Here is a 17,787-nt window from a genome sequence, read left to right on the forward strand (position 1 = left end):
TACAATAGGGAATTGTCCACAAAGCTTCATGAACATTGATTTTTTTTTTTGTACTTATAATCAGTAATTAAAGTATGCTAGCAAAATTTTTACAGAGCAGTTATAAAAAAACATTGGTTTGGGGTCTTTCCCTTTGCAGTTCAGTCCTTTATTTGGTCCCCATTTGACTGTAACAGCTATAACAGTTTGAAGTTTCTCCATTTCATATGAGGACTTAACTTTGTGTACTGTGTTTATAGAAATTAAAGTCTCATTCAAAGTACTTAAGTTTGAGTTCCTGATTGAATAAATAAATGGGTTTGAGTTGGGTTCAAATAATAATTCATATTTTCTTCTCCCTCCCCTTTATCCCCCAGTCTTCTTAATCTCTGCTCTTTGAAGAACCAGGATCACTTGTTAAAATTGACTGTTTCTAGTTTGGATTACAGCAGGGATGGTTTAGCAAGAGTCATCCTTTCTAAAATCCTGACAGCAGCTACTGATGTAAGTTTGATTCAACTTATGTTCCATTGTTACTTGCCACTAAACATTTATTTTGTTATTCAAGGTGTATTATTTTTAAGCTATTATATATCCAGAAAGGTCTATTTTTGTATTCAGGGAAATTAAACTCCTGTTCACGTACCTTTTTGAATTTGCTGTTAACTTCACGCTATATATTGTATTTGTGCTCAAGAAATTAAGTCATTCAAATAGAAGTTTATCTCATGTATGAAGGGGGTTGAAGTCTTTGAATGCATAAACCAAGTGTAACGTTGTTGTCTAGGTCAATGGATCTCCTAAACCAATCGTGAAGGCACTGTTTCACAAACAGAAATGTGTATTTCTAGCAGTAATAAACAGGTTCACCTTCCAGTGGTAGATACTGTTTTTATAATGATTGAGGTTACTGTGGTGGAAATGAGTAGAAGCTATAGCTCCTGGAAGGAGGAGGTGGTTCAGCAATAGGCACGGGATTTGTACTTCTGAATCAAAGAAGGCGAGTGGAAATAAAATACAGACTTACTTAGATTTGGGAGAGGAAACTCTTGAAATTTTCAGAAAAGAGAAATCAGTCAGGTGTAACATCACAGACAAGGAAGAACTGAAGTCAGGGAAATGACAATGAGTGGAAATCTAACTAGGAAGGAATTTTCATTACTTCCGGGATAGCTATTCCTCTGTCTCCTGGACAAGGCAGAACATATTCTAGAGTGGACACAAGAGGGAATAAGATAGATGCTAGCTTTAAATATCTGATTGTATTTTGGAAGAGGAGAGGGAAGGAATGAAGTTGAGGATAGTCTGTTGGACTGTCAAAGATGTGGTGATTCTTATGGGTAAAGAGTGGAGTCTGAAAGTAATGAAGATAGGAATGACTGATTGAAAGAAGGTGAGGCTCCCTACTGAATAATTAAGTAGTATTTCAATGAAGTAATGACTTTGATATCCTTTTTCCAAAGCTAGCCTTTTATGCCTAGCCTGAGCAAGAAAGCAGAAATCAGTATCTTGTGAGGATACGTGCCTTTGTCTTTATTAACTTCTAAGATCCTGTTAGATGACTGTCACTTAAGAACAGTTCAGACTGTGAAACTTAATTTAGCTGTTTCTATTTAGATTTTGTGTCAATGGGTACTGCCCACTCCACCGCCTCCCAGCTATTTTTACCTCAATAAAAGGGACCATACATGGAATAAGAGCACTCCAGCATTTCATTTTCTTCTAAATGCAGCTAGTTAACAATTAGAAAAAAGTCCAGGCATGCTGTCACAATCTCCACAATAAAGTATACAGTTACACTTATAATTTGAGGCATATTATGAATTAGTGTTTGTGGTTTAGAGTTTGGGAAAGATTACTTGATGCTGATATCTGAGGTATGAAGACTTAAATTCTGGTTTGAGAGAGAGAGTTCCAAATGTTTTTCAAGCATCCAGTACTTACACCAGTAGCTTTATGTAGGTGGGAATGGGTTGATCTCCTTCCAAATGCTCTGTAAACACCTCCTCTTCTACTTTTTTTTTTTTTTTTTTTTTTAATCTGAGTGGGGGCAAAAAAAACCCAAACAAACCCAGAACAGAATGTATTCAACTCTGATACAGGTATCCCTAGCTGTAAGCAGCCTGGCTTAAAGTGGGATGCAGATACTGTCTGAACATACTGTCCCAAGTGTATACAAAGCTAGAAAGCAGTTCAGAGGTACCGCTGCTCTTGGTGCTGATAAGTAAAAATACAATTTCCACCTATTTGTAATTCAGCTTAATGGACAATAGGTAGTCAACAATTTTTTGTACTTCGGATGTGAATAAGGTAGACCTCACTCTTCAGAAATTAAGAAAGCGTGTAGAGCCCTCAGGTTTACCCATTTCACTTCTGGTCTGATTGGGATTGTGAAAAGGATTAGAGATCATGATCTCATTGCTGGCATTACCTTGACTATTTAATGCCAGACCTTGACTGATGTCGAAGTAGAACCTTTGGAAAAAACTAAGAGACATTCTGCGGGCTCAGAAGCTTTAAGAAGGCAAATTTTGGAACTCAAACCTAAATAATTCGTTTTAAAGCTAGAGATCTTTCTTGCCAGATACACTGATACCTTCTCACATCTGTGATGTTTTAAGGTCTCAGCCTATATTAGTAGCCCATGGCTACTGAGTTATAATGCTTCCTTTTCCCAGTCTCTCATTGATGCATGGATCTAGCAACATTGTCTAGAGAAGCAGCAGATACTAAGTAACGGTCTATTTTTGGCAGTCTCCTGAAATGAAGGAGAATATAAATTATCTGGTTATATCTTCTCAACTGCTGAGCGCCGTCTTACTCAGTAAAAGTGGAATCTTTCTCATACGTGCACAACATGGGTCAATAGTATGTCATATCAGAGTTAGGTGTACATGCAGGTATAGCAGGTCTCTAACCGTAGTGAACTCCAGGCAATTTCATAGCTGAGATGTGTTGGGATGTAAATGCTACTATTTAGACTTCAGCATTGCACTGGATGCGACTGTACCCTGATTTTTCTGTGCTGCAACAGTATTTTCTTTCTTTTTTTTTAAAAAAAAAAGAGAATTTAAGATAACACACTTAAGAAATATAAAAAAAATCAGTATTGTTTGTTCACCGGTAATGTAAATGAATCTTTTACTATTAGGATACTAAAAAAGAAGGAAAATTTACTGTTTGAACCACTTAAGTAGAGCCTGACTTCCTTTGTAAAACACATTGAACCCTGAGGGATGGGTAAGACTACCTCAGGCTGGGTTTTTTTGCCTAAGTTCTTGGAATTCATAGGGAAATTTTTTTTATACATCATCTAAAAGAGGAAAATCACAAATACAATGGACTGTCTCAGCCAGCAGAAATGGGTCTATGTTTGCATCAACCACAGATAATTTCATACTCGGATAAAATTTATTTACTTCGTTACGAAATTATTCTCCTGTTTTACCATGTGCCCATACATTTTTATGGTGGAAACTGAACTCATGGGATTTTGAAGGGAAAATTTCACTGAGTACTACTTGACAAAAAGGCAAAACATTGACCTGTCAAAGAACCCTTTGTCAATGCTTGGTGTACACAATTTTGCCGGTATTATCTCTTGGACAAGATGTTTGTCTTCAGTGTTTCTGGTGTTTATGCTCCCAAGAGAAGATCAAAGTGTAAAAAGATAATCCAAAGGATAAAACCTTTTGGTTATTCTGGTCATAACTGTATCCTTACTGATATAAATAGTATTTTTTAACAGCTGCAATTGGAAAAAGTCACTTCCAGAAATTAAAAAATTAATGTGAGGTGGAAATAGTTGCCAATTCCGAGATAATAAGATACCCAAAATAATGCGGAAATAGTGAACTGACAGGTATTTGCATGGGCAGTTCCATTGACTGGGGAGTAATGTGGAAGTACCTGGGTTTTCATGTTAGGGGAAGGTATCTGCCATTTTCTGGGTTTTACAATATGTAATTCTGCAACAGCAGCATTGTCAACAGCAAAAGAAAATTTAATCCTTTGTATTTAGCAAGCATGATAAGAAAAAACTGAAGCTTTGCACAGTTTATACCACTTGCTGCTCTGTCCCGTAAGGAGAATATATTTTTAGTTTACCAGAACTGATATAATCCGTAAAACAAGTTGTGATTTTGATTCTATATGCCACCTCTGGCTTCTAAATTCTGTTTAAAAGCAAGAAAAATGTATGGGACTGGACATAACTTCTGAAAAAGGTGTGTTTTCTAAGGTAGAAAGACCATCTTCAGTAAGGCGTCTTCCCTTTGGAAATTTTAATTCCCCAAAACGTTTGTTAATGAAATGCCTTATCTGTTTATTTCAAAAGCTGAAGATGCTATTTTTCTTGGGTTAAGTGAGGTTATAGCCTCATATACCTTCCACAGCTACCCAGATTAGTGAAGCAGGTTTGTTAAGCATTTGCTAATGAGTGTCTCGGAAGAAGGAAAACTAATTTCTGTAGCCATCTTAGTGTTAGAAAGGGAGAGGAGCATTTTGGGGTGACTATACAACAAAAACGTTTGCAGACCATATCCTTGCAGATCAGCGAAGCAGAAGCACATCTTAACCTACTTCCTGATGTGCTTTGGTCATTTGTACTGAAGCAAACTAATACTACCTCAGCTGCCTTTCTACCAGTTCGTGGTAGAAACAGCAGAGTAGCCAGTGTGTCCTCAAGTGCCGCAGTTCGTGACCTAAAATTTTACTTTTTAGGTGGCTAAGGGGTAGACTTATCTTACATCTACCCTGAGCTCGATGTAATCGGCTCAGCATTGTGACCTCTGAGTTGCTTCTTCACTTCTAAGGGTCTCAAATGCCTTTAATAGTAAAAATAAGACTCTTCTGACAGATTTAGTACAGGGCTTTATCTGTGTTTTTCATCTCATTCGTGCATGGGGGAAAGAGGGGAATGTCTTTTTCCTCAGATATCCCCTGATTTTCTTAACAGTTCACCAAAAGTAAAAAGACTGAAGGATTTTGCTTCTTCTGGAAAAGCTATGCTGGGTTTTGCCCCTCTTATCTGGGAAGCGCATACAGGTGATCTTGCTGCACAAATGTTGTGGCCCTGCTTGAAGACTTTAGGACTGTTGGTAATGCATGCAGTGGCTTGCACCCCAGGTCTAAGGTTTGAACATCTTCGCCTGTTGAGTCATTCCTTGTTGTAAACACCCTTTTTCATACCTTCAGTTACTTAAAACCCTGTTCTACTGTTCTTTACACCTTTTCACTTCTTCCTTTTTTTCTTTCTGATGATGGTGAGAAAACCAGAACTGTACACAGCATCCAAGATGTCAATGCCCAGTGAATTTACCTAGTGACAATGCTGACACATCTTGTTCTGTGTGCTTTCAGTGGTTTTGGTTGCTATTGAACTTCTATCTAACACTTCCACAGAACTAACTAGTTCTAGCCCCAAGATCTCCTCGCTGGGTGGAAGGAGCTGGTTCAGAGCCTGTTTGTGTAAAGCTGGGGTTATTTTTTCACTTTAGCTCGTTTCAAATTTATCCGCAGTAAATTTTATGTGCCATTTTATTGTCCCATCAGAGTCACGAGTTCATTCTTACCTTTTCCTTCTCCAGACAGAAAATATAAATTGTTCTAATTCTGTACTAGCTCCTGGATAGATTAATGCATATTCAGGAAGTGAGCATTATTATCTTTTGTTCTCTGTATCACACAGTGTAGTTATAGCAGTAACAACATTTCTTTATAGACAGATTTTAACACTTGAACTACGTGACACTGAATTCTGGTTTCATATTATTGTGTTATTCTGTAGGCTTAACATCTAGATCAAGCTACCATTTTGGCATAATAGCTCTTGTTCTCATCTTTAATAAATATGCTGCTGATCGTCTTTTTCGCATACAAGGCACACCACTAATGGGATCCAAGCCATTTTAAAATGCTTGTGCAGCCTAGGGCAGAGTTGAGAATCACTGTTCCACAGTCTGTCTTGGTATGTGTGCCATGTCCTGTCTCCCCTCCAAAAAATAAGCCTCTCTATATTGAATAAGTGTAAAAGTGCAAATGATATTTGAAGTTGAAATAATGAGGCAAGGTTTTTGAAATGCACTGTGCATGTTCACATTGCTTACTCTCACTTTCTTTCAAGTCCTACTTGCCAAGTATTTCTGGAGGGGAAAAAAAAAAAAATCCAGAAGATACTGTTAACCTAGGTAGTGCTGTCCAGACTGGACCAATTCACCTATCTCTTGGGGGTACGGATATTCACATACATCCCAACATAAATCGTTTATATTTTAATGTCTAGAAAATATACTTGGTTATAGTTATCATAGCCTTAAAGGTGTAGGGATTGAAGACCTGAAGAAAGATTTGGGCACCTGATTTTGTCTTTGCCAGCTATGCTTGTCTACACATGGACAGCGCTTTTCCTACTTAGCATATGTTGTTAGGTTTGTTCAGTGCTCACACCAGAACACTCCAAATTCTTGTAAACTTAGCTTGTTTGCTTCTATTTTCTGTGTATTTTTTCTAAAAGAAAAGGCTGTTAATTAGTTTATGCTTTTTATTCAGCAAGTTTTGAAACAGTACAGAAAACAACAGGGTATTTACTTCATTCTGCTGTCATTTGGAGAAATTCATAGTAGTAAACTGTAAGTGCTGGGAAATTCTTATTAGAGAAAATAACATTTTTCTATTTAGAAGGTTTTCTGAAAAGTTTTGTAGGTCAGATACTTTTGAGAAACAAGTTAAATTTATTAAAATAAATTCCCCAGAGACCCTATTACTTGCTTGCTAAAGTTTTTTGCAAAACATTGCATACATGAAAGTATATGCAATTGCACTGGCCATTTACAAGCTATTTTTATTGCTAATCCTGATGACTTTGTGTGGTGCTATCACAGTGAATGACTGATAAGGGCTTTCCAAGGAGACTTGCAGTGAGCAGATTACTTGTGATCTAGACTCCAGTTTCCCATTTGATAAGATAGAAATAGGTCTCTAATAGACTGTACTTCTAATACACAAGGTGTGCATCACAGCTACTTCCTGTAAAATATGATAATTGAAATGTATTTTTTAAAGTGGTAAATGATTAACTACATCAGCTATTTTTCTTCCATTCAGAAAAGCATGTTCCTTACTTTTGCAGAGCTGCAGGTTGTATGCAACAAAACATTTACGAGTATTACTGAGAGCGAATGTAGAGTTCTTCAGCAACTGGGGGATTGAGTTACTGGTGACCCAGTTACATGATAAAAATAAAACTATTTCTTCTGAGGCACTTGATATTCTAGATGAGGCGTGTGAAGACAAGGTGAGCATCCTTCCCCTTTTCAACCTCTTTTTGGTGTGCTACTCCGTAAGCTGTTCCCCACCCCCTGCCCCAGTACCCAAGTGAAAATATGCAAGAGGCTACTGATGATTATGTTTCTTGGTTGTCATTGATGGACTTCATAATAGTTTATAGACCCCTTGCTGAAAGTACTGCAGTATTAATGACAAAAAATGTAGACTTCTGGATTATGCCTATTTTTAAATATGAACTCAGACTAACTCGGCTATTTTTATCATTATACTTTTTGTGAAGTAATAGACATTTAATAACAGAAGGTACCTAAAGTGCATAATATTAGGATGAGGTTAGTGCTGTTTGATGCTTCCTTTTGTGGAAAAACTTGCTGCCTCATTGCTGGCAGATTGTAGTAATTGTAGTTTTCAAAATTGTATAGTGCTCAGATATTCCTTACGCGTTTTTTAATTATTTTAGGCCAATCTTCATGCCCTTATCCAAATGAAACCAGCTCTTTCTCATCTTGGAGACAAGGGTTTACTTCTACTCTTAAGGTAAATGTTGAATGTGCTGTTTGACTTTACACTGTGGGAACAAATAAGTGTTTGCTTTTATTGAAGTTACATGATTTGTTTTAAGAGGAGTACTAACAGTCTGATGTTACTTTGCAGATTTCTGTCCATCCCAAAGGGGTTTTCATACCTAAATGAAAGAGGTTATGTAACAAAACAAATGGAAAAGTGGCAAAAGGTAATGCTAAGAATAAAAAGTGTGCTCGATATAAGGAGGAGGAAGGGTGTGAATATGCAAGTTTAGAAGGTCAGAGATTCTTAAAAAATATTGCATATTCATATACGTGTATTTCTAGTGCCAATACGTTTATTGCCTCAGTGACTTAAGATTTGCTGAAAAAAGTTGTCAGGGACTTACAGTTCCATAGTTCCTCGATGCATGCTTGCTTTTGATTTACCCAGGCCTCTTATATAATTTTGATAGTTCAGCAAATACTTGAGGAGGGTAGTGACTTTCCAAAATACATTGTTGTGTAAGGTCTTATCTAGAGAAGTGTATAAAGGAATACTATTTTTTAAGATATCTGTTACCTCTGGTTGTTGCTAAGTTAAATCTGGAGCTCATGAAGATAGAATCAGCTTATGCTGTTAGGAAGTAAATAGGAACATATGGCCATTAAGAAAAATGCATTGTTATCATGACTAGAATAAAATTCTTCGTATGTCAATTTGTTTTCATAATTGATTTGTAAGTGCTTGGTTCCATTCCTGTTGGCAGGTTTTTTTAATAACTTAGGCTGTTACTTCTCAAGGAATACCAAAATGCGTGGTGGTCTGTTGAGATTATTTGGGTTAAAGTCAGATGTGAAGTATTTCCTTCTTTCCTTTCTTTTTTAACACATTCACTGAAACAATTATGGAATCAATTGTCAACTCTACAAACTCATTTTATGCAGAAGGGCAGTAATTTTGATGAGCCCCACCTTCAGATCATAAAGAAATTCAGCATTCCTTAAGGAGTACTTCAATTATTCCTTCCTTATAAAGTACTGTACTATAAAAACGTAAACCACTAAGTGTATTTGTGTCAACCTTTGTCTATCTTCTTTTAGGAATATAACTTAAAGTATGTTGAACTGATTGAAGAACAACTTAATGAAGCACTTACAACATACCGCAAACCTGTTGATGGGGATAACTATGTTCGTCGGAGCAACCAAAGGTAAATTTGGGAAGATGTGTCTTTGGGCATAAGCTGGTGGGACTGATGAGCTAGAACTTTGGAGCTTTGAACTAGAATCAGTGGGCGAAGGGAATACTAGCAGGATTGCAGTGGGTAAGCCACAGCTTGGCATGGCATTTCCTGAGGGTGGCAATGCTAGTGGGAACATTTACACTGCTCCTGGGAGCAGAGAGGGCTCAGAAGCATTTCTGAAATGCTTGTACACCAGTGCATGCAGCATGAGAAACAAACAGGATGAACTGTAAGTGTTGGTCAGTTACCAAAGCTACAATACCATTGGTATTAGCAAGACTTGGTGGAATGAGCCTCATGACTGGAGTGGTGGGATGGGGGGCTACAGGCTATTCGAGAGGGACCGGCAGGGCAGGTGAGGTGGAGGTGTTGCTCTGTGGGTAAGGGAAAGGTCTGATTGTACAGCCCTTAGAGTTAGTGGTGATGTAGGTGAGAGCCTCTAGGTGAGGGTTAGGGGAACAGGAAACAAAGGAGGTGGTGTACTGGCTGTCTACCAGCAATTCCTCAGCCAGGATGTTAACACTGATGAGTTATTTTATAGGCAATCAGGAGAAATTTCTGGATTGGTAGCCCTTGTCCTTATAGGAGATTTCATCTTTCCCAGACATCAATGGGTAATATACTACTGTCATGAACAGGTCTTGTAAATTCTTGAAGTTTGTAGGCAATAACTTCTTGTCACAAGTACTCAGTGAGCCAACTAGGAAGGATGCCCTCCTAGACTTGCTATTTGTGAATAGAGAAGGACACATGGGAGATGTGGTGGTAGGTGGCTGTTTTGATCATGAAATGGTTGAGTTTAAAATTTTCAGTGAAAAGAGAATAAAGGCTAGCAGAGTTGCTACCCTGGAATTCAGGAGAGCAAACTTTAAGCTATTCAGGGAGCTATTTAGCCGAGTACGCTGGGAATTGGCTTTTGAGGGCTTAGGAGTCCGTGAGCGTTTGTCAGTTTTTAAGAACTACCTTTTAAAAGCACAGGAGCAGGCAATCCCATTGTGTCTTAAGTAAGTGGGGCAGAAGACCAGCTGGGTACTGTTGAAAGGCTTTTAAAGAACAATGCAATCAGCAGGCAGAGTCAGCATGAGTTCACAAAGGAAAATCCTGTTTAACCAATCTGATATCCTTGTATGACTTCAAGACCAGGCTGGATGGGACTTTGAGCAACCTGCTCTGGTGGGAAGTGTCCCTGCCCATGGCAGGGGGGTTGAAACTAGGTGATCTTTAAGGTCTCTTCCAACCCAAACCATTCTGTGATTCTGTGATAAGGTCACTTGACTAGTGGATTAAGGGAAGTAGAAGGTGGTGGATGTAGTTTTTCTGGATTTTAGTAAGGCTTTTGATACTGTCCCTCACAGCATCCTTCTGGACAAGTTGTCCAGCTGTGGGATAAGCAGGTTCATGGTGCGCTGGGTGAAAAACTGGCTGAAGGGCAGCGGTCAAAGGGTTGTAGTGAATGGGGCTATATCTGGCTGGCGACCAGTCACCAGCAGTGTTCCTCAGGGTTCAATTCTAGGGCCAGTTCTGTTCAATATATTTATCAATGATCTGGATGAAGGAGTTGAACGCACTATTAGCAAGTTTGCTGGTGATACCAAACTGGGAGGTGCTCTTGACTCTTGAGGGACAGAAGGCCTTGCAGAGGGATCTAAATAGATTGGAGCACTGGACAATCATAAATGGGATTAAATTTAACAAGTCCAAATGTCAGATTCTGCACCTGGGACAGAGTAACGCTGGCACAAGTACAGACTGGGAGAGGAGTGTCTGGAGAGCAGCCCTGCGGAAAGGGATCTGGGGGTGCTGGTGGGCAGAGGCTCCATGTGAGCCAGCAGTGAGCCCTGGCAGCCAAGAGGGCAGACAGCATCCTGGGGTGCATCAAGCCCGGCGCAACCAGCCAGTCAAAAGAGGGGACTGTCCCGCTCTATTTAGCGTTGGTGCCACCTCCCCTGGAGCGCTGTGTGCAGTTCTGGGCCCCACCATCTAAGAAGGATGTGAAGGGACTTGAATGCGTCCAGAGGAGGGCAACAAAGGTGGTGAGAGGGCTGGAAGGAATGCCGTGTGCGGAGCAGCTGAGGACTTTGGGCTTGCCAAGTTTGGAGAAAAGGAGGCTGAGAGTGACCTCATTGCTCTCTACAGCTCCCTGAGGAGGGACGTGGAGAGGGAGTGCTGAGCTCCTCTCCCTCATACCCAGTGACAGGACGTGTGGGAATGGTTCAAAGCTCTGTCAGGGGAGGTTTAGACTGGGCATTAGGAAGCATTTCTTTACCGAGAGGGTGGTCACACACTGGAACGCGCTTCCTGCAGAACTGGTCGATGCCCCAAGGCTGTCAGTGTTTCAGAGGCATTTGGACAATGTCCTTAGTAACACACTGTGACTTTTGGTCAGTCCTGAATTGGTCAGGTAGTTGGACTAGATGATCATTGTAGGTCCCTTCCAACTGAAATACTCTAGTCTAAATTCTCTGAAAGAATCCTCTTTGTCTGAAAAAAAACTCAAGAGTAACTCATTGGATTACACTGCAGTGTAATTTATTTAAAAAAAGAAAAAGTAATAATTCAGAATTGCTGGGAAAGCATATGATTTCTCTTTCTGCCAGATTACAGCGACCACACGTCTACCTGCCAGTTCACCTTTATGGCCAACTGGTGCACCATAAAACGGGCTGCCATTTATTGGAGTCTCAGGTGAGGATAATAACTATTTATAACTTGAAAGATTTTAAAGATTACTGTAACCATTTCTAAATTTGTTTTATAAGAAACGACATTTAAACAGTCATTGCAAAATAAGTTGATTATAAAAGTCTTAAGTTATATGGAGCCAAAAACTTGTAGAGACAGTCTTTGCCATCTAGACTCACGTAAAGTTCCTTCCAGAGAAATACCTTGCAACATTTTTCTCAAAGTGGCTAGCAAAATCTTGAAATAGAAAGCAACTCACCAATAGAAATAATTTTTCAGTCTGTTAGAGTGAATTGTATATTGACAAGTAAAACTTTGCCTATCCTTTTATGCTTACAAAGATGTGGAGATGAGGGGGTAAAATCTTTCTAATATCCTGAAAAGCTAAGAAAACAAATCCTAAGCCAGTTCATAGTTGCTTAAATTAATTCACTTTTAATGTGGGTTTGCAAGATGATGTAATGAATTGAATATGATAGTTGAAGAGTTCAAGAGACAGCTTATATACTGCAGTGTGTTAGTCTGATTAATGTTATCTTTATAAAATCTGAATGGATGTAATCAGTGCATTACCATTGCTGTTAATTCATGCTTATTATTCCAGAACTACTACTGTTCATTTTTAGGGTGCATACTTCAAATTAGTGCTTCACCTTTTATTAAAAATGCAAGAGAAGCTGTTTGACTGAGGTCTCTTCTTCATTTTCTACTGAGGTTGTCTTTTTTTTCTTCTGTTTTTCTCCTTCAGAGTATTGTTACAGATCTAAGTTACACTGTTCGTTCCCCAATGCTGGATAAGTGGGAAGGAATTAAGCAGCTGAAAGCAGCCCTTTGGGCCTTGGTTAGTAATATATTTATAAACTCTTTGCAATTGTTTTGAGTTCTGTTTTGATTCTTGATTCTGAAATAACTATGCAAAATCCCATAAAATCATTAATTAGGGTTTTTGTCATGAAATGTCTGTGGCTTTTCCAAGTTGGCGTTCTGTACCCTAACTGGACTTTCAGTTGAAAATGGTTCACTGCACCTTTTTTGTTCTGAGTTTTTTAATAGTCACTTTGTCTTTTTTTTCTGTTTTAACAAATAAAGATAATGGGTTGCCACATGTAGCAACAATGTTAGTATGGAACCTGTAGTTACAAGCTGTCGTGGTCTGATTTTAATGTATTTGCTGCAGTGGTCCAAAATTCAGTGTTTCTGGAAGAAAGTTGGCTGCCCCTGTTGATGCCTATGAATATATATGGTCATGACACCCCTGGTACTTGGGATAGGCAAAAGCCTAGTGCCTGTGCCTATCCAAGCTGCACTTCTAAATTTGCTTTGACACCTCAACTGCTTGTCTGCTGCTTTCTTGTCTTCCCCAAAGTTTATTTTGGAACATTTGTCTAAGGTGACTATTACTGGAAGATACTGTATGCCCGTGTAAGAGGAATGTAAAACGAGTAAATCAAGATCGTACTGCTGGATGTAGTAGAATTAGTAAAATGAGGAATCATAGTAGCTAACTGTGAACAGTTTTACATATTATACGTAGTGTGCCAAGTCTTTTGAGTTTGCATGTCTAAGAAATGCCAAAAAAGGGTGCTCAAATCTCTAGTTGCTTTGAGAAGATGTGTCTTGAAACTGTACTACTAACAAACAAAAAAAAAGCGTTATATTGATAGTGCTGGAGGTCACATCAAAATCAAAACTTAACTTGAGAAATTTTTATTCCAGGGCAATATTGGATCATCAAACTGGGGCCTTAACTTGCTTCAAGAGGAGAACGTAATTCCTGATATAATGGCACTTGCCCAACATTGTGAGGTTCTCTCTGTTAGAGGGTATGTGTACCTGTTTATACGTAAAATGTACAGACGGTAGTTGCCATAGGTTTTCAAATAGCCTTACCTAATTTACAGGAATATAAATTATTTTTTTTGCTCTTACTTGGAAATCAGTTGTTAAAGATCATAGATGACTGAGTATCAATCTCAATCCTGCACAATTGCAGAATCGCATAGGAAGTCTGAAAGAACATGCAGTGAGCAAATGAAACCTATCAAAAAAGATACATACTGCTTTTCTGCTATTTTAAAAAAACAATTAAAATATTTGCTACTTATATCTCTGTTAGAATCAATTTATTATTCCATCATTTTTATTAATATCTTTATTGAGTCTTTAGAAGTATAAATAGACGGTCTTTCGCCTAATATTGCTACTGTGTTAATATTTGTCCTTTTTTCTTTCCTTTGGTAAAAAATGGTACTTTTCTACTCTGTTATCGGGCTCTTGTAATATTTCTTTTTTTTATTTTTAAATAGTGTATCTCACATATTTTAGTGCATTTCTTAGGTTTCCACTGGTTTACACATAAAAATGAACAAAGAGCTACTTGGCAGTTTTGTGAAGTTTCTGCTCAATTGTTTGAAACTGTTTCCTTTCAGAAAAGAAGTAAGTTTAGTTAAGTTAGACGCTATTATTGTTACTCTTTTTTCTATGTATACATTAAATACAGAACCTGTGTCTACGTGCTTGGTCTAATAGCCAAAACTAAACAAGGATGTGACATTTTGAAGCATCACAACTGGGATGCAGTGAGACACAGTCGTAGACAGCCTTGGCCAGTGGTCCCCGATGACATGGAGCAGCTCTGCAATGAACTTTCTTCTATACCCAGCACTCTTAGCTTGAACTCTGAGTCCACTAGTTCTAGGCATAACAGTGAAAGCGAATCTGCTCCTTCAAGTAAGTAACAACAACAAAAAACCAACCAAACAAAAAAACCCCAAACCACCACAAAACAGCATTTTGGTGTTCTTACCAACCTTTTGGCAGGATGAGGTTCAGAAAATGCTGTAAAGGTGCTATTGCAAGAAGGAAGAGTGCAAGCAAGGGGACAGTTATATGCATTCAGAGAGATGTAGACAAGTGAGAGGGAAGAGAACGGTGTCTGAGGTTAACATTTGGTGTAGTAAGAAATTTTAACAGCAGGGTAAGTTACTAGTTTTTATGTCAAGTCATAGCAGCTTGTTGTAATACCCTGCAGAAATCTGCATGCTTAGCTATAAAGATACATTGATTTGTTTGTCCTCAAAGGCACATTCTGGAATATAAATACATGTACTCTGTGTGTGTATGCACGTACACAGATTATTGCTGTATTTAAAGTCTTGTATATTTTGAATATCTAATATGTTTTAATTTTGTTATGGATATTTAAATTTAAATCCAGGAACACATCATATTTAGATATCATTAAAGGAATGCATCAGTTGTAATCCTAGTAACTGGATATTTGCACCAAAATAAGATAGTGTGGCTTTTCTTTTAAAGCAGTAAGACCTTCATCTCGGGTACTTCTCAAGATACGTAATTTACAGTACTAAGTTATGCAGAAAAAAATGTTGAATTAAAATTGCAGTAAATCACATAGTTTCCCATTTTGGCTTCTATAGAATTACTTTTTTGCAACACAGTTTACACGCTTCAAAGAAATGTCCACTTTCAGTGACAAAGTTTCATATAATTTCAGGTATGTTCATCATGGAGGAAGACCGTTTTGGTAGTACTTCCACTAGTACATTCTTCCTAGATATTACTGAAGATGCAGAACAAATATTTTATGACAGACCTGGACCTTCAAAGGACAAAGACCGTAGTCCCTTTCCTTTTTTTCCTTCTAGTAAACTTGTGAAAAATCGCATTCTAAACTCTCTTACTCTACCTAACAAAAAACACAGAAGTAGCAGTGATCCAAAAGGAGGAAAGCTGACATCGTCTGACAGTAAATCAGGCCTGAGGCGAAATCGTACAGTAACAGAACCTTCCGGTAGCATAGACTTTCCTTCTGGGGAGGAGTTCAACCCTGTTTTCAGAGTTCCTAAAATCCAGACTTTACGATTAGAAACTTCTTTTGTTGGAAGTAAGCACATGGAAGATACTGATAGTACCCCAAGTATTGGAGAAAATGATCTGAAGCTGCCAAAAGGTCTTGGAAATGAAATTCACCGGGAAAACACAAGCAGAGAAAGGCTAATAGGGGATGGTACTACACAAACACATTTCAAGAGTCGTAGCTTAAGTTTTAATACAGATACCACAACAAGTGGCATAAGTTCAATGAGCTCTAGCCCTTCAAGGGAGACTGTAGGTGTGGACACTACAAATGTAGATACTGACTGCGGAAGTTTGAGTACTGTGGTAAGTGCAAAAACAGTTAAACCAAGTCACTGTTCAACGCCACAGTCTAACCACCTGCCTCTCTCAAAATCCAACTCTGTGTCCTTGGTACCGCCAGGGTCTTCTCACACACTTCCCCGGAGAGCCCAATCTCTTAAAGTTCCTTCTCTTGCTACAATAAAAAGTCTTGCTGACTATAACTTTAGCTACACAAGTTCTCGAGATGCCTTTGGCTATGCTACACTAAAACGCTTACAACAGCAGAGGATGCATCCCTCACTGTCTCACTCAGAAGCCCTAGCATCTCCAGCAAAGGACGTGCTGTTTACTGACACTATTACCATGAAGTCTGGCAGTCTGGATTCTCGGCTCACCCCAAGCCGGTAAGAGATCATTATGTGCTCATTTCTTACTTCAAAGCTGCAAGAGCAATTAAATAAGAAAAGTATCTTTCTAATATTTTTTCCAATTTCGCCTAAAAGTGACAGTTGTTGCAGGATGATTCATACCTTCACTGAAAGCAGTATTGATATTAGGAGATTTATGTAATAGAGTGCGAATTCTCAACTGTTTAAGTGCTGTCAGGGGACCTTGGCTTTCATGGGTGTGCTAACCCCCTTAATGCTCTCAGTGACAAAGGAAAATGTTTCTTTTTATCGCATTTGCTTCCTGTTTAACTATTTTAATATTTAAATGCGATTACACTGTTAACATTACTAAAGCTGCAATCACACAGAATTGCCCATGTAGTCAGAACTATATTTCAGAAGAGCATTTTCTCGATGTCACAGGGACTCTTGCCAATATGCTATATTGGTGTTTACTTTGGCATTGAGGCCAGTGATGAGGTACTGGTACCACTGGTAGGAATGTCAGTTTGGCGGCTTAGCTGCAACAGAGCAAAGATTTTACTCCTAGCGTTTATTTTTAGGTGGCAGTGTCACCTCTTTATTTTTGAGTAATATTAGATGTTCTGAAGACTAATTGGATGGTTACATAAGATATCTAGCTCATGACATTGACATTGTTCCCAACAGCTACAGTGAATGCTTAAGCTCTTGTACCAAATTTTTCCTTTCCAGTCATCTTTTAGCTAGTGCATTAGATTTTCGCATTACTATTGAAAGCAAAAAGACACTTTCTGTCTCTGTTACTACCTAAATATCCTCTCTCAGATGAGAGAAAGGGGACAAGCTACCAGTACACTAGTCATCTGCTTACAGCACCAAACAGCAATTGCCCAGTCCCTGAACTGCACTCCCCATACCCAGTGAGAGTGTGTATAGTGCCTGGTTATTAATGTGCATTTTTGTCCTGAATAAGGGCAATGTTCATTTGTTGATATATTCACATGATTCTGCAAAGATGCCATAAAAGGTAACTTTTGTCCCTTTGTTCAGTTAAGTGAGAGTGAGACTGAATGTGCTGATGAAATTAAAGATGGTTCAGTAGTTACGCTGCACTAACCTGGAAATCAGAAGTGGTTCCTTGCTCTGTCATTGGTTTCCTGTGCTAATGCGGGAACAAATCAGTGTCATTTCAGTGTCAGTACAGGTTCTGTTGTGGCTGTAGTAATGTTGTACCGTTCCGTGCAGTCATGTCCTTGATACACAAAGCAGCCTTGCTGCAGTGGACTTTAATCCGGAGACTTTGCACGCAATGTGATATTAACAGTCAGTATTCCTGGTGCTTAGCTGTTCGTCGTCTCTTATGTCAGTGGTTAGGCTCAAGCATTTGAGCTGACCAGTTTAACATTGAACTGAAGTGGCTGGAGTGCTCGTATCTCTGAGGTGGTTAGAAAGTTGCAGATGTACCTATTAGAGACATTGTCAGATTGTGTTGGTTACTAATATAATTGATTGGAAAGACTGTGATATAAGTACTGTATGTGTTTTTCTTACTGGTTACAGCTGAATGTCTGCACT

At 38.6% G+C, this 17,787-nt stretch overlaps 1 protein-coding gene across 2 annotated transcripts in view; it reads left to right on the forward strand.

The window, feature by feature from the left end:
* The window catches only part of RICTOR (RPTOR independent companion of MTOR complex 2), an 89,037-nt gene that overhangs the window by 58,023 nt on the left and 13,227 nt on the right, over positions 1 to 17,787 (forward strand). For both annotated transcript variants that reach the window (XM_063321398.1, XM_063321399.1), the window contains 10 exons: positions 357 to 483; positions 7,109 to 7,273; positions 7,727 to 7,803; positions 7,921 to 7,999; positions 8,874 to 8,983; positions 11,614 to 11,701; positions 12,447 to 12,539; positions 13,415 to 13,521; positions 14,199 to 14,428; positions 15,216 to 16,245. In XM_063321398.1, coding sequence (XP_063177468.1) covers positions 357 to 483; positions 7,109 to 7,273; positions 7,727 to 7,803; positions 7,921 to 7,999; positions 8,874 to 8,983; positions 11,614 to 11,701; positions 12,447 to 12,539; positions 13,415 to 13,521; positions 14,199 to 14,428; positions 15,216 to 16,245 — 2,106 coding nt within the window. The remainder of the gene's footprint in view (positions 1 to 356; positions 484 to 7,108; positions 7,274 to 7,726; positions 7,804 to 7,920; positions 8,000 to 8,873; positions 8,984 to 11,613; positions 11,702 to 12,446; positions 12,540 to 13,414; positions 13,522 to 14,198; positions 14,429 to 15,215; positions 16,246 to 17,787) is intronic.

The sequence above is a fragment of the Chroicocephalus ridibundus genome, chromosome Z (assembly GCF_963924245.1).
Source record: "Chroicocephalus ridibundus chromosome Z, bChrRid1.1, whole genome shotgun sequence".
Lineage (NCBI taxonomy): Eukaryota > Metazoa > Chordata > Aves > Charadriiformes > Laridae > Chroicocephalus > Chroicocephalus ridibundus.